Source organism: Leptosomus discolor, chromosome Z (genome assembly GCF_034619465.1).
Source record: "Leptosomus discolor isolate bLepDis1 chromosome Z, bLepDis1.hap2, whole genome shotgun sequence".
Taxonomy (NCBI): Eukaryota; Metazoa; Chordata; class Aves; order Leptosomiformes; family Leptosomidae; genus Leptosomus; species Leptosomus discolor.
This window is the reverse complement of record NC_141419.1, coordinates 12,727,638-12,755,072: the sequence shown is the minus strand read 5'-3', so window position 1 is coordinate 12,755,072 and position 27,435 is coordinate 12,727,638. Positions and strand designations below refer to the sequence as shown.

Genomic DNA, 27,435 nt, shown 5'->3' with positions numbered 1-27,435 from the left:
CCCCAAAGGTTACAAGATGTTATTACTTTAAGTACATTCCTTCTTAGTGCTTTTGGATGAAACAAATAGAAACAACAATGTAACGTGGTTTTAAACACATTACTTTTTTTTTTTTTTTTTTTTTTTTAAGACAGCAAATACAACCCCTTTTTAAGTGGTTTCCTATTAGGAAGGGTGAGAGTCAAGAAGAAAGGTGATAAATCCTGTGGGCGTACTGGGAAACTCCTAATTTCCTCCACTCACCATGGTGTACAGCTGACCTTTTTCCCAGGAAGTTAAATTGTTCCCAAATTTTAATTCTGAAACACTTAGAAATGAAAGCATTTATATCGCATCTGTAAGTCATTCTTTGTGGGAAAACTGTTAGTCATGTGAGTAAGACACTACGTGCATTTATACTAGAAAAGTGTTTATTCTGCTGCACCCCAAACAAGGAGGGGATAAACGGTCTACTTAATTGTTTCTAAAAAAGATAATTTGGGCTAGCATAGAAAGTGAGAAAAAGCCTGCTTACCACACGCTCTTTGGTAAACGTGGAGATTTTGCACAAGTTGGTTAACAAGTGGGATGTATCATAAAAATAGGAAAAAAAAAGTAAAATCACACTGATAGACAATAAACATTTATTGATCTTTGGCTTTAGAAGCTGTCCTATTTTGGATATGGGAAATACTATATAAAATAATGGAATTTTTTTTTTAAACCTAGAGTAAGTGCTCTAAAACAGTCTATCCTTTTACAGTGCATAAAGGCAAGGCATGCAGAGTACATGTAGGGATACTAAAATACTGTATGAGCATCACTGCAGTAGACATTAAATGTCTAACACGGATCAGTGTTTTACAAAGGCAAGCAAGTTGATGGGGCAGTTGATATACAGCAGATATCACAGTTTCTCTTTGATTTGATGTGGTATTACCATTAGCAACCAATAGATATAAAGTTAATAACGTTTGCATTATAAAACCAAAGTTAATTATAATGTTTCAACAGAACAAATGGGGAATAAGAAAGTATAATCTTGCTTCACTTTGCAAAATTTACTGATGTTAAAGGAATTTAAGTATTTAGACAAACCAATTCTTAATATTTTCACATTAATAAAATGCTGCCTGATACACATTAAGCAAGACAAACCCAGCTTCTTAAGTGCTCTACAGTAAAAAAAAGCAATGCAATTTCTTACACATAGTGTAAGGAAATGTTTAGTAAGCTTACCGGAGCAAGTTTCCCCAAACAGTGTATTACATACAGTACAGATTACTACAGCCACTTTTTAGAGCTAAAAGCTCAAAATGCTTTTATAAGCCTTCCTCAGAGGAAGGCTTCCTTTGGTAGTTTTGAATCAGCAACACCATCCCAGCTTACAAGCACTTCACATTCAGAATGCATAACTGACTCAAGAGCAGGCACCTGCTGTTTCCTCATTTTTCTAATTTCACCACTGAACCAGACCAGGCAGGTTTCACCTTCAGCTCTTGCCGTTCTCAGAAGAGGGGAAGGAGTTGAAAGGTAAGGGTGGTTTCACTATTCAATACCCTCATGGCATTCTACAAAATTCTCTAGGCATAACTCGTGCCTTTTCTTTTGGAGCCGCTTTGCTCGGTGCAGCTCTGGTACTCCTTGTGCCCCAAATCTATACGGATGTGCTGAACTTCAGTGCAGCCTTCCTGAGCTCTAGCAGAACTACTTACCTGGCTGAAGTCACCCATGTGCCTGCACAACTGGGGCATAAGTAACACCCAGGCTGTCACCACAAAACTTTGCAGAAGTCAACCCTTTCCGAATTGTCCAAGTCCTTTCCCTCGGTCATAAAAAAAGAAAACTGAATGCATAGATGGCAGTGGGGTGTGATACTACCAGTCAGGTAGTGGGCAAAGATGTTAAGATTATCTTTAAAGTAACAGGAATGAAAAAGATTTCTTCAAAATCTTATTTGCCTCCATTGTGTAATAACCCATAAACTCATGTAGACACTCTATATGCCAAAAACTGTAAGGAAACATTTTAAGGACTAGCTGTCCTTGCCTTTTCTTTGCAAAACTTAAGCTTCTATTATGTAGCAAAATAACTACAAAGGTACAAGCAAGAAATTTACAGCATGTCTTCCAGAGACCACATACACTTAGGCACTTTAGTCTACAGTGTACAAAAAGAATGCAATGTTACTGTAGGTTTTTTATTATTTGTAAAAATCTTATCTAAGTATTATCCACACCAACTAAAAAAAGAAAACAACCCAAAATCCAACCAACCAACCAACGCCCACAAAACCCCAACCCCAAAACAGAGCAACTCCTCAGCCTTTCCAACATGCGCTGCACTCTTCTGTTCACAGATCCCGTTGAACCTCTAAAGCACAAAGCAAATGAGACAATTTGTTTTGAAACAGCAGGTAATGCAACACCAGCCAGGACAGGTCATTACAATGCAACAACCATTTGACATCATCTTCACTGTGAAGCATGACTGTCTTAATACTTGTAACTCTGTAATTATAAACATTTTATTTTAACAGTAATCTAGCAATAAGAGGAAGCTAGAACTTACATAAATAAAATCAGAGTCTTTCCCATTTGGCAAATACTGAAATGAAGGGAGAGGAGTCTTTTGTTCTTAGGTTTGCTCTGGAGTAGGAAGTATTATGTGCTTTTCACTTAAAAAGACAAAGACTATTAACAGAACAACAACACTGAATTTATGTGTGTTCCCAGCAACAAAGACATACTGAGAGTAAAATATTTACAATTGGAGAATGTTCCCTGTGCAATTTGTAACAAGACTACCTCATGAGAAATTTTAGGCTTAAATTATTTAATAGCATCTTTACATTAATATTTGCTCACATAAACAGGAAGACTGAAACACTAGACAGAGTTTCCTGTGATTGCTATTACAGAGTATTTCCCCACATGTATTCTTCCTAGAAAACCTTATATACCGAAAATGTGCAAGATTGTTAACAATGGGACAAAGGAACAATTGAAGACAGGAAAAATAAAAACTTTGTTGGCACATGATGACAAGGGTATGAACTGTAGTATAAAAAAAAAGATTTTGGTGCTCTTTTCTTCACCCTAGGTTTTTATCAAAATACTATGAATACGCATTCTGGAAGCTTAGAACATATACGGGAAGCAGAGTTACAATGAACAGAGGAAAAGAGAACAAGGTTGACTTTAAGCACAAGATATTTTAAGCCAGGTTTTAAAAAATACTTAGCAGCATCATAAAATAAATAGCAATGGCCTATTACCAAGGAGTTTGTAAAAAGCTACTCTCACTCTACTGAGGTGTTTGTTTTATAAATAGCAGAGTCATATGGATAGCATGTTGTTGACAGAAATGCCACAAATCCGAATAATGATTCTTGACTGATGTGTGAGCGCATATGGAAAAAGGTTTGGTATTCACAGGTGGATTTCACACTTCATTATAGAACTGCGTACTTGTTAATACTTCAGTCTGCACATGAAGTTTCAAAAAAAAAATTCAGTGTAGAAGTATTTGACTTCTTGTTGCAGGCACTGATAGTAATTAAAAAAAAAAAAAAAAAAAAAAAGATGGTATTGGGATTAAAAATAATTTCCATTAAAAACGCCATTGAAATCAAAGTTATAAAAATAAATATACACTGGCATGCAAAACAATGTCCAGTGCAGCATTACTCGCCTGGCAGTCCACAGTGAGAGACCTGAAAGAGTTAAGTGCAGCATGTATACAGATGTCAGTAAAAGCAGCCTTGAAATAACATCCTGGCCTTACGATCACTCCCACAGAAAAGGAAGACCTCTCAGTCCAGTATTAGGAGTGGAGAACAGACATGCCATCCTCTTCAGCACATGCGCTGCCAAAGCCACAAAGCATGGCAGACCTTTGTAAAGGAGTTGCACAAAAATCACTTCGAAGCACAGACCGACTACTCTGCATCAGCTTGCTTAACTAGATCAGTCGTTTGGCTTCAATACGTGGTGCCTAGATGCTCTTTAGAGTAAATACCAGTGAGGTCAAAATATTGCTCTTTATTTACCATTTGGGATTTAGGATTTAGGCTGCAGATGCTGAAAATAACAGTCTTATTTACTCATAATGGTAAACATTCACATTTAATATTTGATTTAGGATACAAGTGAGCTGCTGCTGTCTTCCTCTGTTAAGATTTTGCTCAGCCATAATTGAAAGATTTCTCTGAGAGAACACAGAATTTTCTTTGGGCTCATTTTCACTCAATGTTTCCATTTTCACCATGCACTACACTAAAACTTTCTAGTAACTTTGTAGTGACGAAACAACCTGTGGGGTTAAGTCTTGGGGGGTTTGTGGCTAACAAACGCACAATTTGTGTCATGTGACAAAGCATGAAGTATAGCACTTAAAAACTGTTCCAAACCTCCTCTGGAGAAACAAGCTAATGTTCAAAAGGAAAACACAGGCCTCTGAGAATAAAGAGGCATAAGGCCTTTCACCTTGCAGAGCCTTCCAACAGCTTTAAGAAAATTTGAAGTATCTGATGGCTTCTACTACCACTTGTCTGTAGTTACTGTGACCAAGTACGAAATTTTAATGGTTATTTTGAAGTTAGCTGAAATTTCTGTACTCGCTAACCATTTTACAGACTGAGGTTATACTGACTGTTGCGTTGATGTACGATGAGGGCATTTTCGTTCGTAGGTGAGTTTGACCTTCCAGCCCAGGTAAGCACACATTATTCACACGTATTTCAAGTGACTCCACTTGTGGCTCCAAGGAGGAGAACAACTGCCACAGAAATGAATTTTCTAAAGCACGTCCTTCTGTACAAGGATGTTCTCTTGTATCAATACTACCTGGTTTTCCCCCATTACTTTATCTGTTGATTCTTATGCAAAAAAAGTCTGGAAGAGGAAAAAACCATGCAGCTAAAAATACCTCAAAACCTGGCAAACCCTATAGCACGAGAAGGTATCACAAGTGCTGCTGAGAACATCGCCTACAAATTGGAAGAACAGGCTTGTTATAATCTATTTTCCTTTTCCTAACCAACTTCTCTAAGCTCAGAAACAGCTGAATGTAATAGTCGAATAGTAATGTTTGGACTGTCCTGAGCTTGCTGGAAGACTTGGATTTATCACTATCTTAATACTTTGTCCAAAGCGACTTCCATAACAGAAGTGCAGTGCTTAAGCAATCGTTAACAAGTTTGTTCACATTTCAGCTAGAATTCAAAGTTATTTGAACTATTTAAAGGAACTAATCCTTCAAAAATAGATTAATTTAAACCAAAACAATAAAAATGAAAATATAATCATGAACTAATTTAGCCCAGTCAGTCCTGTTTAGGGAATGTAGGGAAAAAGCTGTGGATAGCAAAAAGGAGTCAAGGTAACAAGTCTCATTACTGGAGTGAAAAAGGCAGATCTGAATTTAGAAAGAAAGGAGGGAAAGAAAGGAGGGAAAGAAAGGAGGGAAAGAAAGGAGGGAAAGAAAGGAGGGAAAGAAAGGAGGGAAAGAAAGGAGGGAAAGAAAGGAGGGAAAGAAAGGAGGGAAAGAAAGGAGGGAAAGAAAGGAGGGAAAGAAAGGAGGGAAAGAAAGGAGGGAAAGAAAGGAGGGAAAGAAAGGAGGGAAAGAAAGGAGGGAAAGAAAGGAGGGAAAGACTTATTCTTTGTCATAGGCACCTCTCCTTCTAAAATCTCCCAAATTAAGTAAGTAGTGGCCAAAAAGCAAGATAAAATGTTTAAGAATCCCAAATAAAAACTACTAACCTTTCAGTCATGTTTCACCTGCTTTTCCATTTCTGCAAGATGCCTTTTTTCCCCAGGTGCTGGTAAAGATCTCCATGAAGAAAAAAAAAAAAGTATTTGCCAGGTGCTGTTTCAAAGGAACTCACTAAAGAAGTGAGCAGATACTCCTTTGAAGCTTATATAATATACATGGAAGTCAGGACTATCAGGGTTACTATTCTACTTTAAAAGTCACTTTTGAGCCCATCACGTAGTTGTAGGAAGGCATAGCAATATGCTCCCTCTAGTTTCACTGTCACCTCACATTTCAAAGGCGTTTATTGCTATGTTTTAGTTTTTAATAAACCTCCTAGACTCACGCAAGGATTAAATGGATCCAAAGAAAGACCATCTCCCACTCACATCAGACTGCTGACCAGAAGGTCAACAATTCAGTTTTGCACAACAATGAAACAGCAACGGCCAGAAGCGTTGATCTTAATGTTAGCAACATCCAGGTGCCTATTTTTCACTGTGATCAGTGTGACGTCTGAAGAATAAGACAGCATGAGTTCTTTACCCAAAGCTCTGTGAAGCTCAGCTAGACACACAATCAATTACCTTTGCTGAATGCAGTAGTATATAACTACAGTTCACTTTCACTTACGAGCTTTCAGAATACCTATGCCAATAGAAACTGTTACTTAGCACTATTCTGAAGCTTGCTCTAGTACCCAAAGTTTATTCCTATCCTTCAGATTGCAAACTATCCTATACATCTCCCATACAGTGAGGAGCTTTAGCCAAGTTCACTATCAGAATCAACTGCACTATACAGTTTTATTTTCCTGAATAAAACATTAACATTGGATACCTAACTATAACTTAAAAGCTGTCCCTATTAATCCTATTAGTAACAAACAATACCTCTTGAACTAATAGCAAGTAGGTCGAGTATTGCTGGACCTGTCATATTTTGTCCCTCTATTAATCTGAAAGACATTTCCTAGGAATGTTTCAAGATCTGAATCTATGAAATTAAATATTTTTCTTTAGGCAAATTCACACAGTTAAGCATTTATCCCCATTAGTTACGAAAAGTGTGAAAAAACAAAGCTTGCATCACCATTAGCACTGAAATACTATACTGCAGTGAAATCAGTAGAATCATGCAAGGTGTCCTCAGACATCCCAAATGCATGCGGTAGGTACTAGCTGGTGTACACAAATCTCTCCCTAGTATCAGTAAATGCAATTTAATACACTAATAAATTACTTAAAAGGCATTCAACATAGTAAGACAGTTTATCACCAGCTTAAGTTCTTGGTTTTCTGCATTCATTAACAGTTTGTTTTCCCATATGGTAGGTTGCTACATATTTAGTTAAGCTTTTCCATTTATAAATGCTTATTATATGCCAAAGCTGTACACAAATTCAAGAGAAAAAGAACAGTAACGTATAAACAGCTAGTATTAGTTAAAAAACCCACTGACCTCTGCAAAGTGTAACATTAACTTTTTAAAAAAGCTACTGCGTATAAATTCCCATTCCTGTTTTGCAATTACACAAAACATCTGAAAAATTGTCATTCTATTTTGTTTTGAGAAGGTTTTATACTTGGAATCTATCCCTCCATTTAAGCAAAACTTGTAAAGTTAATGCTTTGCTCCTCCTTACTACAGCTGTTTTATTATACAGAAAATCTATTTCTGAAGCCAAGACATATTAGTTGTTACTATATAGCCAAGTTAACACAGATTAGAGTGGCTAAAGATGATGATCTGACAGAGAAGAAACTTCAAGGTTAACAGATTAAGTAGATCTTTTCTTCCAAAAGAGCGTAAATTCTTTAGTATAGCTAAGTACCTTTGAAGAGGCACCAAAAACAAATAGCCCTTTCAACTGAACTTTCAAAAAAAATTTAATTTTCATTTCAAAAGGGATCTTGAAATTATTAGATACACATACATCCCTCTCCCACGGCCCTGTAAGATACATTCAGTAATTTAAAATAAAGATTCCATATTTTATAACTTCATATATATTATATATTTAATATATAATATATATTTATATGTACAATACACAGATACATACACTCTCAGTCAGCAGGATTAAACTGTTTTCTTTTTGAAATGTTTGATTGGTATCACTAATTGTTTTCTACTATTTTGTGAATTCAATGGAATTTATCTATTACCTGAAAAGGAGAAATTTAAAAGATCCAAATGGAATCTGTGGATCAATATTAGCACCAATACAGATGGCCATTACTTCAAAATGACTGAAGGGACTAAAATAATTTATTTTTTTTTATAACTCTCCTCTTACTGCACAAGCATTCCTGCAAAATATTTAGGCAGTAATACCTCTCAGGTCCATACATCTATTCTTGTTAAATTTAAATTTTGTACAGCTTTCTTTACTGTAATATACAGTATCTCTTTTGTCCTGTTGGATTATTTCATTTTTCATGGAGAAAAGTGATTGATAGCTATCCAACAGAATTTTTTTTAAATCCCCTCGCTCCTTCCATTGTATGGCTCAGTTTCAAGATTTAATCGATAGGCAGCCACCATTACTATAACCAGTACCCTTCTAGCACAGTTCAGTCACTGACTGTTGATGCTTAAAACACAAAGTTTTGAGGTTGGCTTGCTGTTTATGGAAACCAAGATACCCAGAGGTCATATCTTTTTAGCACACACGCCACCACCTGCCACACAATATCAGTCAGTCCTGATACTATAATTCAATTAGTTACCTACCATTTGGGTCACAAAAATAACAAACCCAGTTGCAATTTTAAACATTATAAGAATATTCACCCTGAGAACACAGAGGAAGTGTTTTAAAAAAATTCTGATATGTTTTCTCTTCATATATAGTTTTCTTCTTTTCTCTTCATCTCCTCTTGGGTACCTGGGTTTGTATGTAGTATTTGACCTCACACTTGCTTTGTCAGTTGACTGGTTCACGCCACAGTCAGGTACTGGTGATAGAACAGCCCAAAAAGGCTTGTAGAAAAGAGGCAAGCAGCAATCCACCAGGTGAGGAAAGACAGGAGTCCCCGGAACAGAAGAGGAGTGAAAATATTCTTTAGGCTTCCCAAAGCCATTGTTATTTGTACCACAGTTACTTTCATCTTTCCATCAGCAGGTGGAGACTCAGAATAAACTGAACTGGGAAGCAGACTGTTTTCTACTGGAGTGTCAGAATTCAATTCCGGGTAGATGCCCCAAGAATAATTACCTGTTAAAAAGAAATGAGTAACAGATTTTTATAGAAAAAAACCCAAGTTCTGTTATTTCTATCGCTCTATAGATCATCTTATATATATTCTTCACACACACAAAAAAAAATTGAAGCATTTCTAACTTAGTAAATACTGACTATCTGCATGGCTTTGATCATACTAGTAAGCTATTAGGGTAGGATTCATCTTACCTTTTGACATCCTAACATCTACATGTGACATGGTTGCCTTGGGACCTTGTCAGCGCTGGGTATGATTCACCTCACCAGATGTAGATGCCTACTCCAGAACAGGATGAATCAGAGCCTAACAAAGCCTATCTCTTTCCACTGACATTTTGCAAAAAGAGTATCACGTCTGTATGGCAGGCTGTGAAAAACATCCCTCTCAAGAAAGAAAGAAAAAAAAAACAAAACCACACCAACAGAGTGACATCAGATCTCCCAGTAATGAAATTAACTTCATATGTCACAGTTTCCATTCAAAAAGCCTACTTAAGACTGAAAAGCTGAAAAAAATTCCTTCAATGGATGGTCATAAGGTTAAATCAACAATGCTTTATACAGCTCACTTTTAAAATACCTTTTAAAAGACAAATATTTCAACTGACGTGAACAGCTTAACTGGTGTATTACACAACTTCTCAGAAATAAATCAAACAAATTAGCATATAATTGAAAGATGTCAAAAGCAGCAACAGAAGAGGACTGCTTAAAAGCCCCACATCAGTATGTTTTAAATTGTAGGAAACGACAATGTATTTCTGTATTGCAAGTACCTGTACATTCTAATTCTCTTTAGTAAGCCGAAAATATGAAAGCCCTGTGTAGAACAGAACACATTTTTGTTGATCCAATTTTGCCTACCTAGTGTTTTCAAGAGCAGAGTTGTGTGAAGGAGCATTACCAATGGTGCAACATACTGCAGTGCAATTACACAAAGATAATAGAATACCCGAGCCACCTGGGAAAACAGAAGAGAGTAATTTATGAGTTCTGGCTAATCAAAGACAACCTTTATGAACACATCTAGGAAAACAAAGCAATTTATTAAGAAAAAAAAGTACTTATGCATTAAAGCTGTTTAAAAAGTTTTCTAGCACATCTTGGGATGTGACATACTGTCTTCAAAAGGCCTAATGAAGAAATCCCTACAATGAACTCCAGTTTCAGGACATTTACAAATCTGACAGAAAGTGCTGAAAGGAAACAACTAAAAGCATCACTTCTGTTAAAACAAACAGAATCCATTTTACTTCTGCAAACTGCATGTCATCATTCAAAGATTCCTATTTCAATACACCAGAATCAAAGCTAAATATATGTTTAATTTTTAAAGTCCCCAATGATTTACAAACTAAATCCCATTTCAAAAATGAAGCAGTAGTCACAGTCCAAAGCCTCATAAAAAGTAAATAAAAATTTGGTTAATATTGCAGTCCCTTTTCAAAAGCAAGATATTTTTAAGATTTCCAACCAGTATTGTAAAAACAATGACAAGATGATTTTTCAGAGTAGCTGATCAATAACAGCATTTAAATGGTCTTTATTTCAGGCACACTTTATGGTTCATTGAAATCCACTCAGATTTATCCCTCCCCCTGCTCCCAATCTGTTCCACCTTTCTCAAGATTGTTACATTATATATTTTGTATAAGCTATTGACCTAAAAGACTAGACCAAATAAAGAAGGAAAGAAGTCATAAAATCAATAGCAAGCAAGCAATGAAATAAAGCTAACTGGATTTTTGAAAAGAACAGAATACAGGGTGGCAAAAAAGATGAAGGCAGACATGACATTTTTGGAAATACCTCTAAAACCTCAAAGGGCTTCATGATGAACAAGCATCAAAAAAGTAGCACAAGAAGAAAAAGCAGTAAGACACTAACAGAAGAAAAAGCATGAGACAAAAATATTGCAAGATAATTGATGGAATAGGATAAAAAGAACAACTTAAAAAGTAATGATCACTGTAGGAAAGACTTTACTGGCAAAACTTCCCTAAGAAGATAAAGCAGACATGACTAGTAAAACAAGACAGGACTTTGTTTAGGGGCTATGGCCTTCCCAAAGACATAAAAACGGATTTAGGGAACACTGCACAGAGAAGACATTATTGTTTTACACAGAGGATGAAAGCTCCCCAAACTAAAATTATGCATTCACAGCGATCAGCACAGTTCTGTCTTAACTAGTTGCTGCCACCTGCACTTCCTAACTTTTTTTCTGAAGCAAACTGCTAGCCACTTTGTTTGTAAATACCCACTGCATAGTCCACTTACAACCTTCAGATACTCCCTGAAGCCAAGGACAAGATTGTAACAGTGACAATTCTAGGAGAGGAATCTTTATCTTATGGCATACTTCAATATTCCTCCTGCAAGACACCCCAACTCAGCAGGACCACCAGGCAGCACTGTCATGCAACACTAGAAATGTTTATTTTGCAGGTAACACACAACACCATTCTACAGAAAGCTGATGAACTTCTACCTCCTCAGTTTGTTGAGATGGTATGTTTTAAACCTTTTTCTTGAAAAAAAAAAAAAAATCAAAGACTTTTTTCCTTTGCCACAGTAACAAGATGGGCAGACAGTTTTGTAATGAGGCTACTGCACTTGAGAGTGGTCTGATAGAATTAAGCATGTCTCATTTTACCCCAAAATACAACCACCTTATCTTAAATTTTGCCTCAATTTAAAAATCATAGTTGGGATTAGGTAACAGTAATTTACCCTTCTATCTAAATTCAACTTAATATTTTTCCCATGTTGTAGCTATATATTACCACTCACCAAGATCTACTCATGCTGAGCAGAAACTCATCGTATTTGTACATATTTATAAAGAACAATTAATGAAGGGATCTTTTACAAAAACTTTCAAATAACTTAAGACAAGCCATCTGCATAATACGGATGACACATCTCTGCATATTCTGGTTTGCAGAATTTCTCTGTATTGGTGTTATTTTTATAGGAGATGTAGTGTAGGAAGCTTCGTTCAGATTTCAGCTCTGGTGCCACCGAATATGTAACAAACTGGAAAAAGGCATTGGTAGAGACAGAGCACTCCAAATACGTAACCTCAGTACTTACCATCTTCTGTAAATCAACCATACTTATTCTGCCAGCTTCCTTTTTCATCTGATCCACACTTTTCTGGGCTAAATTCAGATAGGCCTGTAAATGATGACGCATCATAGCCAACCGTAAAGCACATAACAGGATTATAATCCACAACCTCACGGTGTCAAAGGTATCTTCTGACATTCTGCATATAGAAAAAAGGGTAATGCCGTTTTCCAAAGGTCACCTACTGCTACAGGTATATGTTTGTACCATCTGTAAAGAAATCTTGAAGCATATTGTCAAAAATACTTAATGCACAATATATAGTTACGAAGTTCATGTGCAAGTAACATGCACTTTTGCCCCCCCCCTTCTCTCTACTGCTGCTTCTTAGTAGCCCTATTACAGCACGAGATCCAAATTAGTAATCACTTGTCTGCAAACAGCACTTAAATTCTGAGTAACAAAGACAGGACACTAAAAACCAAGCTTACTCAGATTTTGAGGCTTTTTACAGGTTTTACAGGTTTTGAGACACCCAGTTCTACACAGCAAACGAGCACCTCAATTGCCTTAGATACACCATTACAGCTCAACTCTCATTTTAGCATAAACTGAGGAACAAATACAAAATACGTGTATTTGCAATGTTTTATGTAATAGTTCAGTGGTCACAGCACCACATTAGAAGCATACCTTAGACCCAGACAGTAATGAAAGTGTTAGCCAACCGCATTTGTTTCAAGTCTCTTTTCTCATTTTGAATTATCCAGACTAACAGAGCCAATGACAATCACCTACACTACTTATACAACATCTATTTCAGATACACTCTTAATGAAAATTCCTTCCCTTTTTATGTTTTAAATAATTTACCTATCAATTCTATATGCAATTCACCTACACTTAGATCTTAAGACAAATCACTTAGGTCAGTACCTGTGCCAATGTATCTTGACTGCCTTCACTGAAATCACTCCTCTTCTACACCAATATGTAAGAGACAAGGTTCCAGAAGGTGGCAGTGAGGTGGTATTCCACGCCTAGGAAGAACAACCCACCACTGCCAAGGAGATGCCAGAAGATAGCACCTTTTGAGGAACCACCACCTTAACATTCAACACTCTGCAACAAATTCTCGTTCTTCCGAAATGACAGAAGCTCTTTAGAGCTCAGCTGCAACTTCCACAAATACCTTTGACAGCAGCTGCTACTAAATTTTAGGTCTTCCATGCTTCCGTGACTTTCACAGGGCACTACCTAGGCTTATAGTTTTGTTCTCAACACCCCAGAAAGAATTTTTAAAGGGAATCTTACAAAGGGACGCTCTCTTTGCCCAAAGGTGGGTTCATAATGTAGTCCTTAGTGATTGGTTTTACCCACAGCAGAACCATAAATAAAGGTGCCAAGAAGTTTATATGTAGCAATGTTCTGAAAGAAGAAAAAAGAAAGGGGAGAAGTTATTGAATACAATTACCATACTGTTGAAACTGGGGCTACAAATTCAAAATGAGAAATCCAAATTTTAAAATAGCCGGGAGAAAGGTAAATAAAAAACTACTTTCCTATTGATAGGTATGACAAAACAGTCATATTCAACAAAACAGTAATACTACATACTGTGAAATCACACTGGTTGTGGCTTAAAAACAGTGCTCTTAGAATATCTGAAAACCTGATTTATTCCAAACTATCTAACCAAAGGAGCTACCTGCATAATGCCATGCTACAATAAAAGACAGTTGTTGAAAGTTTCCATACGATGGCATAACACCAAACTGCACTAGCTATCACAGTTTTAATCTAGAGAGTCAGCATCTTGGACAATTATGGGAAATACACTGCTGTATTACTACTTCTTCTGCTTTATTTATTAATCAGATTAATTTCCATTGTCTATACAGACCAGGGGGAACAGTTCTCAGAGGTCAGATTTCCCAGTTTAATAAAGGTTTTTACTTAGCAACCTTGACTAAATGAAACTTGGAACTTACATTCAATTAAAGATATTTGGATTAAAAAAAAAAAAACACCAAAAAAACACAACAACAAAAAAAAAAAATCAAAACAGCACAGCTATTCCATTTTAAATGCACTGTACAAAACCGCACAGTTAATATAAAAGTAGTACTCTTTTGTAATCCTACAAAACAGACAGCAGAATTTAAAAAGAAGATACAAGTCTTCTGGAGTTTTTCCTGAATTAATACCCTGCATTTCTGAACGCCATATCCCAAACATTTTTCATACTAAAATGAAATGAAAAGAGTTCAAGACTTCAGTTCTGTAGATCTGGTGGGTTTGCTAGTGCAATGCTTCCTCCCTAAAACAATCAGCTTCTCTATACCTCCATCTCCAACCAGAGTGCTCCTACACTATAGAAAAAATGAGGTAATCAAAAGTTATTCTAAAGAACATAAGACCTTACTGATTTCAAACTATCAAGCTTCCTAAAAACATCAAAATGTTTGTATGTTTCAAAAGATGTCATCACACTCACATTTAAATTATTTGGTTTAGATGAAGAAGTAAGCACTACTAGTTGTTCAGTGTTGCTAGGGAACACAACGGCACCAAAGAACAGTCTAAAGCATTTCAGTAACGAGTGAAAGCATTTCACCTGAGTTTTTACTTATTTAAGACATCTTACAAAGTTAATGGACTGGAATATGACAAAGGGTGGCAAGAATCCCTTCCTGTTTATTTGAGTACAGGGAGAAAGGCTGAAAGACTCTTGAAGAAGGCTCTGAAAAATGAGGGAATGCATAGAAAATGGTACAAATTGGTTAAGATGACTACAAAATACATGCAGGGAAGGATATTGCCACTACAGAAAAAAAATCAAACCAGATACCAAAACCAAAAGGGACACCAGATTATTTTTATTCTGTTTACCCAGAAAACCACAACTTTACTCTCTAAATAATGAAAGAACCACATTAACCATATTAGTGAAGTGGTGGTTAATCTCTAACCATTACTTTTTTTCTTTTTTTTTTTTTTTTTTTTTTTGGTCAGTGTTGCCTGTAAGTTAAGTCTCCCGTTCTGTAATGAAATGGGAAAGGGAGCTTGTCCCCTCAGCTTTTTTTTCTTCTGTGTGGGTCCACTGGTTTTGGGGTTCCCCCCCTCTTTTTTTTGTGGTTTTTGTTTGTTTGGTTTTTTTACGAGAGCTTGGGGGCTGCTGTTTTCTCTGTGCAGTTTCTAGGGATTTTGGGTTTTGGTTTTTTTTTTTTTTTCGGTTGGAGTTTTTTTGGTTATTGTTTGGGGCTTTTTTTCCCAAAAGTAGACCACTGACTGCAGAGAAAGGATTGTTTTCCTGCCCTCAAATTAGAGCACTTCGTATCACTGACATCTTCGTTTACTACTCCCCTTTAGTCACTGTCAAACAACTGCAAACAGTCAATAATGATCTACTCACTGACATCACTAACAGCAAATACCAATCTCTTCATGCCACTTAGAACCTATCACTTGACAATGATTCTTTGTTTATAACTGCATTTCTTAATTACATTGATATCTGACCAAGTTTTAATCCGCTTAATGTGATTTTTATATTGTTCCAGTTGGATAGTCAAAGTACTGGTAGACTTTCAAAAATAATTTGCTTGGTGTTCCAAAGTTATCTTCAACAACCACTTCCAATATCCTCCAAACATTAAGTTAGAGAAGACTGATTTTTCATAACCCCATCCTAGTGGATATTAATTATTTTAGTTCTTGATTATCGAACTTCTGTTTCAGAGACTTTATATTTCTGCATAGGGTCTCATGTCCACAGAACAAGGAAGATGTTTGAAAAATCAGAGGATACCTACAGAAAAGGTACAAGAAATTTTAGAATTTTGAGACTCATAAAAACGAAAAACTACGCAGTTTACTTTATTTGGCTGAAAAGAACAGATTAGGAAGTGACTCAGTCACAGCCTACATATAGACAGAAACTTAACAGCAGATACAACAAGCCATCAGCTTGCAGCTGTACCTGGATGCATTCAGCTACGATGAGTGCAAGTATAACAGAGTACTTAGTTCTAAGTTTACCAAGAGTGAAGGATCCACTTCAAACATAGACTAATCTTCCAGCTGGGCATTTTTGGGGGAAAGGAAAAAAAATGCAGTTTGAACATAACTGATGGTTGTATCATAAAACATAACGGTCCTCTTCAGAAAGTGACCAGACTAAATGATCACAATGGGCTATGCTGCAGAATCTGCCATTAACATGTATCAAACATCATAGGCCAAGATCTATGAAAGACATCTGGAGTTCCTCCCTCAACCAGAGGACACTGAAAAGTAACAGTTAAATCAAAGCAAACATTTTACTACCAAACACAAAGACAGCTGAAAATGAAAATATTCCTTTAAACTGGTATTAACATCTGGCCCTTATTAACTATTCCGGGTCATCTTTTCTTTTTATCTCACCCTAAATTTATCAAAGGCATGATGCCCACCTGGACATGTGGGTGGGAAAAAAAAAAAAATGTCTGTAGTTGCACCTCTACTTCCTGAAAGTTATCTGAGCTTCCAAAAAGATATGATGGGTGAAAAGAAGCAGCAAGCAGAAACATTCTTGATGGAGCTCTTGCAGGAGAAAAGGAAAGCTCCTTTAACTGGGAATCTAATTACAAGGCAAAGAATGTAACAGATTGGCAGAGCACAGGTTGAGCAGAAAGAGGCAGGTGGCAAGTCTGCTCAAGATACGAAAAGCAGGCAGCAACAGAAGTCTTAGTCAGTACCTTTTTGTTGGAATAGTTTGCTTTGATTATTTTCAGACATTAAAGATTTAAGACTGAGTAGCATATACCTATGTGTATATATTTTCTCTTACTGTGTTATTTTTTCTGTTGCTAAATTCAGAGCATCCAGATGCATTTGAGCCAGTCGCAAGCCAGGGAATGTCAAAAAAGCACCAATAAGTGAACACAGAACAGCCAGGAACAATTTGAAGGTTAGTTTAGACACAGGACCCCTAAAAGAAAAGAAAGGAAATAAGCATTTTGTTGGGGAGGAAGTTGGGAGTGGGGGTGTGTATCAGACTTAACAGTATCTAACATTTAATAAAAAAAGCAAACAGTATTCTACACTTTTACTCTGAAATACCAGCATTATTACAAACCAACCAGGAGTTACAATCAAAAAAAAAAAAAAAAAAAAAAAAAAGGACACCTATTAGACACCTATTTCCTAGAAAAACAGAAAACCTAAACTGCTGTCTATAAAATGTTAAGTTTGTTAGTAAAGAACAAAAAAAGAATAGTTTTATATTGTAATTAACAACAAATTATATAAAAGAAATAGCTAACAGAATTAATTTTATGATTATGTTTTTAAGAGAGGAACAGATGCATCATAAGTTAGTCAAAGGCAAAATGGGTATTTATGTTATACTACTTACATTCTACCTTTGTCCATTAAAAAGCTCTATCAAACTGTTTTTACTGCAGTTTTTCACAGATTTATCTAAAACATACATGTGGCCAATTAATGTGTCTCTTCCAAATGATTAATATAGTTTGTTTTAATGAACTACAGAGTATATAAAAAAATTACAGAAAAAAAATATCCAGAATCAACTGAATTACAGAATTAACACACACTGGATTACACACAAAAAAACCAAGTGACATGTAACTAACACAGACTAAAGAGGAACAAAAACAAATCTAGTGATCCATGTGAGTTTCAGACACTTTCTTAATCTTTGTCATATAAACTTCCAAGAGACACCATCATCAACTCAATTGTTGCTGTAAACAGACAAAGCACTGCAAAAGTTCAAAACTAAACAAACACTTAACAGGAAAATTAATATAGAAGTTAGTAAACTTGCAATAGCTTAGGCAAAGCAGAAGAAACACATGGGATTCAGTTAAGGGTTTCCCATGAGTTTATTCATAAACGACACACTGATCTAGTTTGAGGAGACTTCCGTTCCTTGAAGAGATTCCACAGCTTCTGCACAATACTTGAGAACTTCCAAGCAAGCAATTCACAGCTGCGCTCCCACAGTGAGGACATACCCCATAAATGCATTTAAGAGCAGGCATATAAGGGAAGAATTGTAAAAGAAACCCATTTTACAGTATACAAAGGCTGTCTATGACAGCAATTTATGTAACATCACAAGCTATGGCATGTTCCTTTGACAGTCTATACATATCTTGGATGTCCTGTAGCAAGCAGATGTTTTTGCACAATATCAAAACACTATTAGAACCCGAAACCAGGCATGAACGCCAAAATTTACTCCTAATGCCAACTTTATCACAGCTCCACTCATAGCTTTTGTAGACTAATTCTTCTGCGTAACACAGGAATGGCAAAAAATATCTATCACCTGTTTTAAGCAATCCTTGCAAAGTTAAAGGGAACTGGCAAGAAAAAAATGTTTATAGTTTTGAAGTGTATTTTATGAACTACAATCAAAATGCATGAGTAGAAACTATCTCCAAATTAAAAAAAGAAAACACAAATGCAGCTTAATTTACTTGTGAGTACTGACAAATTACGTTCATTAGCCCTCCTCTTCACATTACAAGAGCAAAACATGCAAGACAAATGCTTGCTAAGGAAATCCAAGTGGTTCAGTTATAAATGCACATATAAAACAAACAAATGTATTTCCAGAAACTTACTGGGATTCCAAACCCTGCTTTTCAAGAAACTGCATAGCACTTTCTGAGAAATTCGAGAATCCTGCAGAGACACGTATATTATATGTATTTTACTACAGTCCAAACACAGAATCCCTTTTTTGAAATAAAATGCTTTTAAACAAATTGTCATCTGTCTAGCATAACTCTTTTATGTGCTAATTAGTATGTCACAATGCAATAAAACTTGATTAACATCACTGATATCTGTACAGTTCAGGAACACGAATAAAATTAACATTTTTTACAAACCTAGGTATTTCTTTTTTTTTTTTTTTCTTCAGTAAAAGGAGCTTTGCTTTATTATGAAAGGCAAAATGGGTTAAATGTAAAACTGAAGGGCAAATGTAATTAACAAAACAAACAACCTAGATAAAGATCACACTACTTAAAAGAAAGCAGGGAAAATACACAGGATATCCTTCAGAATCTGCATTCCAAAGCAGAATTTCTTAGATGTGTATGACATATAGACTTCATTTTAACACAGATATTCTCAAAAACACCTAAAAGACTGAAAATAAAATTTTTCAGGTCATGCAATCACTATAGCTGTTGCAAACACTAAAGAAAGGAGTTACCTGATTCCAGTCCAAACTCTAGATAGTTTTCTGTCACAATGAGAATTGCCATGGCTTTAACAAAGAAGAAAAAACCAAAGGTGACACAGACTGATCTTTCACCTCCATCCTCTACTTTGAAATAATGGGTAGTCAACGAAAATAGTACCTTACTACAAAAGAAAAAGGTCAAGGAAAATTAAGTTTGTAAAATAACTATATTTAAGAACTAGAAAGCTGTATTTTGGTCATCTACACTAGGGCTGTTCTATGATGTGCAATTTTTTTTAAAAAAGTAATATGTGTTTAGCCAATTTCAGGTTAAAATTACAGAATACTGTAAAGCAAAATAATCGCATAATCGGTAGCCAGGAATACACTACTCTGGAGTACTGTTTTGATTTAGGTTTACATGTAGTCAGCTGCAGCAATATTCACCATCAGCCTAGGAGAAGTAAGCCACAGTTTAAATGTAAATTATTACGTAACCATAAGTTCCAGCAAACAAAAAATAAAAATAATTGTATCTTCAATGCAAAATATCAAGCTAAATGAAAAATATTTCATCAAACTACATAACTCAAGATATAATATACCTTAATTTCAAAATTCAAAATACTACTTCTGAACACAAAAACTGAGTCATATTTTTAGTCACAGAGGAGCAATACATATTCCTCCTGGATGCACAACCCCAAGGTACGCAAACAATCAGCAAGAACAGGATGCTCCAACAAGCACTTCTACCAGTAATGGGATAAAATTCGTCAACTATGGGAATTTCTGCTCACAGGGAGTATAGACCTGCCTTACAAGAAACTGTGACAACTGGCATGGGATTGTTGCTTGTTTGTTACATGGCTGTTTACTAAACAGAAAACATATGAAAAGATTAAACTTTTATTTCTCTACTTTCACATGCATGTGTTCGAGATTTTTAGCTATCAAAGATAATAAAACAACAGCACGTTTAGTACTATCTAGGAAAGAAAAATCTATCCCATGCTCATCTTGGGGAAAAAAAAACCCACCTTAAAAAACTCTATATAGTCTGGTATTATATTGTATCATGTAACCCTGGTGCCACAAATTCAAACATCTAAGACATTACCTGCTGTGTTACAAGCTGGTTTTAAAATGTTTATTGAGTATTCTCCTTTTTAACCCATTTCTAAACATAATTAGCTCCAAAGTTAAACAGTAGATTAGGATAAATTTTTCACGACATATTGTCAAGTATCATTACCATAAGCTGCAGTCCATTATATTTGATTATTTTTCAAATGGCAAGCAAAATCCAAAAGTCTATCTTTAATTAAACTACTTGGAGATCACTCCAGACATTACTTGCTTTGAAAAATCAAAGACAAAAAGGAAAAAGAAGATTTTAAGCGTAAACCATACCCTTTTTTCCCACTATGCAATAACATAATCATTCATATTTGACATTTTTTTAATACTGGAAGTATTTTAAGATGTAGATTACATGAAAACTTTAGAGCACCTGGTCAGTACAACATTTGAACAGTTATCAGTTAATGTCTCAAGAAACTATACAATTATGCAACATCGCACTTCATTAGGCAGCACATATTTAACATACACATTGCTGTACTTCAGGTATATGCAGAGGCACTCATATGCACACAACAAAGGGGCCTAAGCACAGCATTTAGTAACTCTAAGTTCACAGTAATCAACTTAAGCTCCTTTCATACTTCATAGAAAGAAATAAGGTATCTAAAGGAAGACTTACCTCATCCTAAAAAGAGGTAAGTAATAGGTCATACAGACCGTGTTCTGGAAAGCCCTGTTTCTCTAATACTACATTCTTAAACCAAGTGTCTTTTTAAAGCCAGGAACACGGATCACAAATTGAAAACACATTCATTTCAAATCCTGAAGTTATACGAAGGACTTTCGTAACAGTTTGAGATCAATAGTCCTAACCTATAAACAGGTTTATAGCCCCTTAGATACCTTCATTTTTTCAACCATGGATTGTGCCTAAAGGATATGGAAAATGCAATTGGGAAAAAGAAAGCACACTGACAGTAAAGTCCAATTATAGTACAGATTCAGAAGCCAATATATAAATTAATGATTATACAAACTATATGTGACTGAAACTCTCTGTTAGCTGAATGATCACCATTTCTACCTGTTCTAGGGATGGAGAAAATTGGAGCACTATCTCTCATCATGTCTCACTTCATCACTTCCTTTCACTGCTTGACCTATGTTTCAGGACTGGAGAAATAATTCAGGAGTATAGAGTGCAAAGTTTATAGATTCCCCACCCCCAACCCCAACCTCTACTACTTTTTTTTTTTTTGGTCATAAAAGGTGATATGCTTGTAGAATTTATGGTATATGCTTTTACAAACATAATTTTATCTTTTAAATTGCTGTAAGTATGGAATTTTTTAATTATATAGTCTATTGGTATTTATGCACATGACTGAAGAGAAGAAGATCCATCTTTTGTTTCTACTAAAACAAATGAAACTTTTGGATTCACAATTGAAAAGCAAATAAACTCCTCCATATTATTTCTAATTGCATGTATGTAGGAAAAAAAATAGTTTAAGGTTTAGAGCTTATTTTAAGGTATTTGATGACTGACTTTCCCCAGATCAATCTTCAGTCAAGAAAAGACTGTCACTTTCCCTTGCTATGCCATGGATACGTTTTCTAAAAGTAGCCAGTGAAATTTACTAACCACCAATGAAATCAGGTTACTTAAACCTTTTCAGATAACAGACAGCTTCCCAGCTGAGAAATACCATACTTTTGCTATACCACATTAATTTTCTGCAGAAGCCTCCAATAAAAAAAAGCTCTATTTAATGCTACAGGGGAAAAAAAAAGTAAATAAAAGTTGTACAGAGTGGCAGAAAACTATTTCTGCCCATTTGTTTCCTTTGTATAATTAATAAACGCCTGTTCAACTACCTAGTACCGGATAAGTAATTATACTTATTCAAGGTTACACTTGTACACAGGTTGCCTATTTCCCACAATTTATTTATTCCTGAAGGCTTGGTCCTACATGTCAGGCCATCCTCCTCCAGGCTTTCCCAAATTTGCCTATATTTTTAGAAATGTCACATGAATTTTAAACTTTTAACCTCTTTAATCTTTCACCCCAAACAAACTGATAGAAGTCCTTAAGAATTTTCTCTCTAAAGTATGCTGACTACTACCAAACTCTGAAAACAATAGTGGTCCCTCAGACAACACATGTCTAGGGGAAAAAAAAAAAATAAACAACCACTAAATCATGCAATTAACTGTTCATAGCTTGTTAAATAAAATTTAGCTTTTAGCACATGATCTTTGCTTTTAATACTATTCCTTCTGATCTTACTTCCCTTTCAGTCATGTAGGAAGGCTAGTGAGAAAATATAGCAAATGTGCTTCTAACATGCAGGGAATACTAGATGTTTCAATCTCCTCCAGGTCCAAATGTGCAATTAGATCTCAAGCGCTTCAGCCAGATTAGTGTAAAACTGGAAACGCTGATTTAGGCTCAACTCATATAAAAAGAGCAGGTTAGAAAGAAACAATCAAAGAAAGATCCTAATAGCTATTTGCATGTTCACACTACTGAGAAAGCTTGCACTGTCAGTCAACTTAACCTTTTTTGATTTCTGCATTTGATTTTGCCCTGAATTGATGACCAAATGAAAGCACCAATTAGGATTGTACTGAAATCCCACTGTAAGAAAGAATGCAGTGGATTTTCCTACAATATGTAATTCACAACTCTGTTTCACCCAGTGTTGCAATCACTGTAGTGTTAACTTGGCTACACCCAAGATTTGAAAGATGAAGCAAATAGGGGGTTCCCACCAATAAATTTAAGACCTCAATGTGGCTTTAGTATTTGAAGCTTGTTTTCCATTACTTCTATTAACCTCCCCCTCATCCTCAAAATGGGATTCAAAGGTGTTGGCTTTCATTTCTGATTTCTTAAGTAGTAGCTGCTTCTCTCACCCTCCCTCTCCCACGATTAAACTAGAGTTCCTGCCTTCACCCAAACAAATAAAAGGCTGTGCAATAACAGCTATATATTAGCTATAAAATCATTATAGGTACACAAGAGCCAGGCACTGACTTTACTGTCACTATGTAGCAGACTAGAAAAAACATCTTTTCGACTGTGGACCTGTCCACTAAGAAGTCAAAGCAGGAATACCTGGTCCGGAAGCAAACTATTGGGTCTTCTATTTCATGTGAGTCAACCCCCAGTTCTAGCAAGTTCTTACTCATTACAAGGAAAATTCTGGGTATCATTTATACTTCAGGCTACTTAGAAAAAGAATTCCTGTCCTTACTGGAAAGACAGCAGACATTTTAATAATCAAGTACAGACAAGCATTAAGCATATCTAGAACTGCTAACCAATTATAACTAAACAATAGAGTTCAAGGGTTTTACATAACACCACCAGCTATTGCTAACATCAAAAAAACCAACCCCACAATGCAGTAAGAATCTCTATTGAAGAACCAGCATGTATACAGAGGAATCAATTTCGAATATTCAAGTGCTATATAGACCCTAACTTAGCACTTTATCTGGCTCTCAGCTGTTGAGGGAGCAGAGCAGTTGCAGAAATTAATTTTCTAACTCACCTTTCCATAGCCTGCACCCTTCCAGGCCCCTATTCAATTCCACTGCTTTATCACTTCTCACATCTCTAAAAGGCAACTTTCCTCCCTGAAGCATATGTCTGGATTGGTATGTGGAAAGTGGTTAATTACCGTGCAAAGTGGTTAATTGCCACACAAGCATCCATGTCTGATACTGCCTTCTCCAGCAAAAACAATCATAACATCTATTTCTTTTCATGGTTTGATATTGCCTGTTTCCTAAATACTCTGCTTTTGTTTCCCTCTGTTTCAGAGGGACTTCAACTTTTCACAGAACTTTGAAAATGTACCACCTCAGCTCCTACAACTGTCTACACATTTTATTTTCTGTAAACTTTGTAAGAGTAGCTTGAATTTATTTAAAAATTATGAATTCATGATATGCATCTTTGCAATAAATTAGTATACACATTACTGTACTAATTTGTTCAGGAAGTATCAGATTAAACATACTGAAAACAAAAAGTGTGCAGTAAATTGCACATTTCTTCAAAAGTTATAAACACTTTCTGTACAGAAATCTACTGCTGATTGCGAACTCAGGCAAAACCAAATTAGTTCAGAACCACTAAGCGCTACAGATGAGCACTAACTGTATGTTCACATATGCGTATTTTTTCCATAAACAGTTTGGTACTAATGTTAACAAGCTATTGATATCAGCATGTATGAAGAGCATGTACAGCATATACATTACCCAGCAATGGGACTAGCATACATGATCCTTTTTCCAAATATTAAATATTTGTGTATCCTGTCAATCAATAATACAAGTCTTTACATGAATCGCAGAATGATGTAAAACTATTTGGAACAGCTAAGAGTGATTTAAGGAAACAGAAAAGGATACACTGCAAAAGCCAAGACAAGCAGACACCACACTACACTGATATTCATTTCTTGTGAGGGCTTCACAATACTGTAATAGGCTTCTGTCACCACATACACAACAGTAGCTGCAACGGTGAAATCCACCAACCACTGGTATTCCGGAAAATAATGCAATGCTGAAAAATACAAGTTTGCAAATGTTAAAGGTGAGATATTTTAAGGCAGGTACTGACCAATATACAACGGAGTGACAACTAAAAAATGTTTTCAATTAACTGAGGTCTAGGTAGAGCCAGATCATCCAGTAAAGGGCAACAACAGCAAAAAGTCACATATTTTCCACTCAACCACCCGAACTTCACTCTTCACTTCTGTTACTCAGTACTCAAATTTGTAAGGCTAAAAGATTTTACTATTTTATCATCTCAGCTTTTATACATTAACATCCTAAGTTCAAAAAGCATACTTAATTTGGATCTCCACATCACAACAAAAAATGGTTATTCATTTCAGTCTAGCTGCAATTCCAGGTAAGAGGTTTTTTGACTCTTTTGTTAAAGATTAAAACTTACTGGCAATCACTTAAAATACAACATATAATCACTCCCTCTTTTTCTTGAAGAAAACCAACATCTAAGATACTGATAGTTTGTTCTTCCAGATTTTGTTAGTATCTCCCACACAGCAACAAATCATTGGGTAAATTCCCTCGTAAAAATTCTGGGGATCATACCGAGTTGCATGCAGGTTGGGTGATTTACAAAGAAAGAGCTCCCATGGGTGTTGGGAACTGCAAAGAACAATCTGTGACAATCAAGTGCAGCCTCTCCGTCCCAAACACCTTCCCTACACCTACAGGGTTAAAAAGTCACAAAACATTACTGAGCATTTGTCTGTTGACTACAAGCTAGCTGATGTCAAACACACAAAATTGGCCGAACTCAGATATTTCCAAGTCCTATATTTATTTTGAAGTAACTATCTGATTAGATTCAACTAAAATTTGTATATATAAAACTTTTTAAAGACAGTTAAACCCTACACTGTTATCAGTATCTATAAATACTCTAGGAGACAGTTAAATACTACAATTTCAAACAAATAACACTAATTGAAACTTTTGAATGCTTTGTTTATTTATGTGCCAGCTTCAAAAAATTCTGTGTTTCTGTTAAAGGTATTTTCTACACTGTCTCAAATAATTTAAGCTCAGAAATCTCCTGCATAGGACTATGCTTCCTTTCTTTCTATATTTATGCATAGAACACATACATATAAAAATGCAGATAGGAAGAAAATATATATCACATGTACATATATATCCATATATGTGTTTTCTGTAACACAATGACTGATTAAGGAATCAAAAAATCACCATTTAAAAAAATAGCAACTTCCAAAACACTTAATGCTGCTTATTTCTGTACTGTCACTTTTGGTTTCGAAGCATTTTACCTCAATGTTTCAGATGTGTGGTTCAAAGGTCTTGGTTTCAATGCTACAGCACATTTCCTTAGATGAGCAGAAAGTATATGTTTCAACATCTGCCAATTGTCATTTTCTTGTACAAAGCTATGTTCTTTATTTCAAATAGACTATGAAGTGATCCTTTCAGTGTTGGCTCACACTACTATGAATGCCTGATACAACAATAGATGTGTTTTGTGCTGATTTCACCTACTCATCCTTTTCCGTAACACTGCTATTAAGATGTCACCCATGGAACAACAAAGGAGACTTAGCCCTAATTCTTGCCTTCTCATTTAACTTTATTATCAGCTGTACCCCTGTTCATTTATGGTCTACTAAAAAAAAATATATATATATATTCCAGCATTCATAGTAAATAAACACTTGACAGAAAGAATCAAAATATATTTAAAATAATATATTATTGTCTGCATCCACTTATTCTTACCAATAGTGTCCCTTTCAGTCACAGATTTTGTTTCCAGATGAAGATCAATGTCTTTTGGAATGGTTAGCGGTTTGTTTTCAATATGACCGTTATATTTTCTGTAAAAATAAATAAATAAATAGATAATACACACAAGGATATGACAAACTTTTTCAATACATAATGGCATTTCAAATTTAAGAAAAGTGTGGACCATCTTTTTGCCCAATGCAAACATTTTTATCTAGTTAGCTAAAAGTATTAATTCAAGTTCATATCTTGAGAAACAACCAGGTATGAGCTTTAGCTTGAAAGCCTCTGACATACTACCATGGTATGGGTTTAAATGGCTTCTATATGCTGCATCTTGAGCACATATTAGGGCAAGATCTGGTGGCCAGTATTTACTACAACCCACTGATTTTGTCCATTCAGGGAGCTACAGGGTGTTCTAGCAGGTTCCCAGTCTCCAAAGATTAGTGATATGAGTACAGCTACAGAGCAGAATATATCCACCCTGCCATACAAACTTACCTTGAAGAAAATCAAAGATAAATTGAGACTTTTTAATTGATGTCTAGACAAGGATGCTGAGTCTTTGGATTGAAAGTAAGTAAAAAAGATAGACAGAGTTGGCAGTGTTAATTTATTGAACATTCACTAGAATTAACAACAAGCAGTAATCTATTTCGGAAGATGGTTGATAAGGAAAAACGTAGCAAAACCCAAATTTCACAAAAAAGCATTAGGCCTTTTTGTCACAACTTAGCAAGTATGTCACACGAGCTGGACTAATCCT

The 27,435-nt window shown here is 35.6% G+C and overlaps 1 protein-coding gene across 2 annotated transcripts in view; it reads right to left on the bottom strand.

Moving 5' to 3' along the window:
• Positions 1-7,865: 7,865 nt before the first annotated feature.
• TMEM161B (transmembrane protein 161B) overlaps positions 7,866-27,435 on the bottom strand; it is a 46,486-nt gene continuing 26,916 nt past the window's right edge. The window contains exons 4-12 of one of the 2 annotated variants that reach the window (XM_086479556.1): positions 26,658-26,755; positions 24,759-24,915; positions 19,272-19,423; positions 18,673-18,733; positions 16,866-17,006; positions 13,346-13,459; positions 12,056-12,230; positions 9,824-9,920; positions 7,866-8,953 (exon numbers count right to left, since the gene is read on the bottom strand). In XM_086479556.1, the coding sequence (XP_086335682.1) occupies positions 8,676-8,953; positions 9,824-9,920; positions 12,056-12,230; positions 13,346-13,459; positions 16,866-17,006; positions 18,673-18,733; positions 19,272-19,423; positions 24,759-24,915; positions 26,658-26,755 (1,273 nt within the window). In that variant the 3' untranslated portion in view covers positions 7,866-8,675. Of the gene's footprint in view, positions 8,954-9,823; positions 9,921-12,055; positions 12,231-13,345; positions 13,460-16,865; positions 17,007-18,672; positions 18,734-19,271; positions 19,424-24,758; positions 24,916-26,657; positions 26,756-27,435 lie in introns of those variants that run through there. The other variant, XM_086479555.1, reaches the window with a different exon arrangement.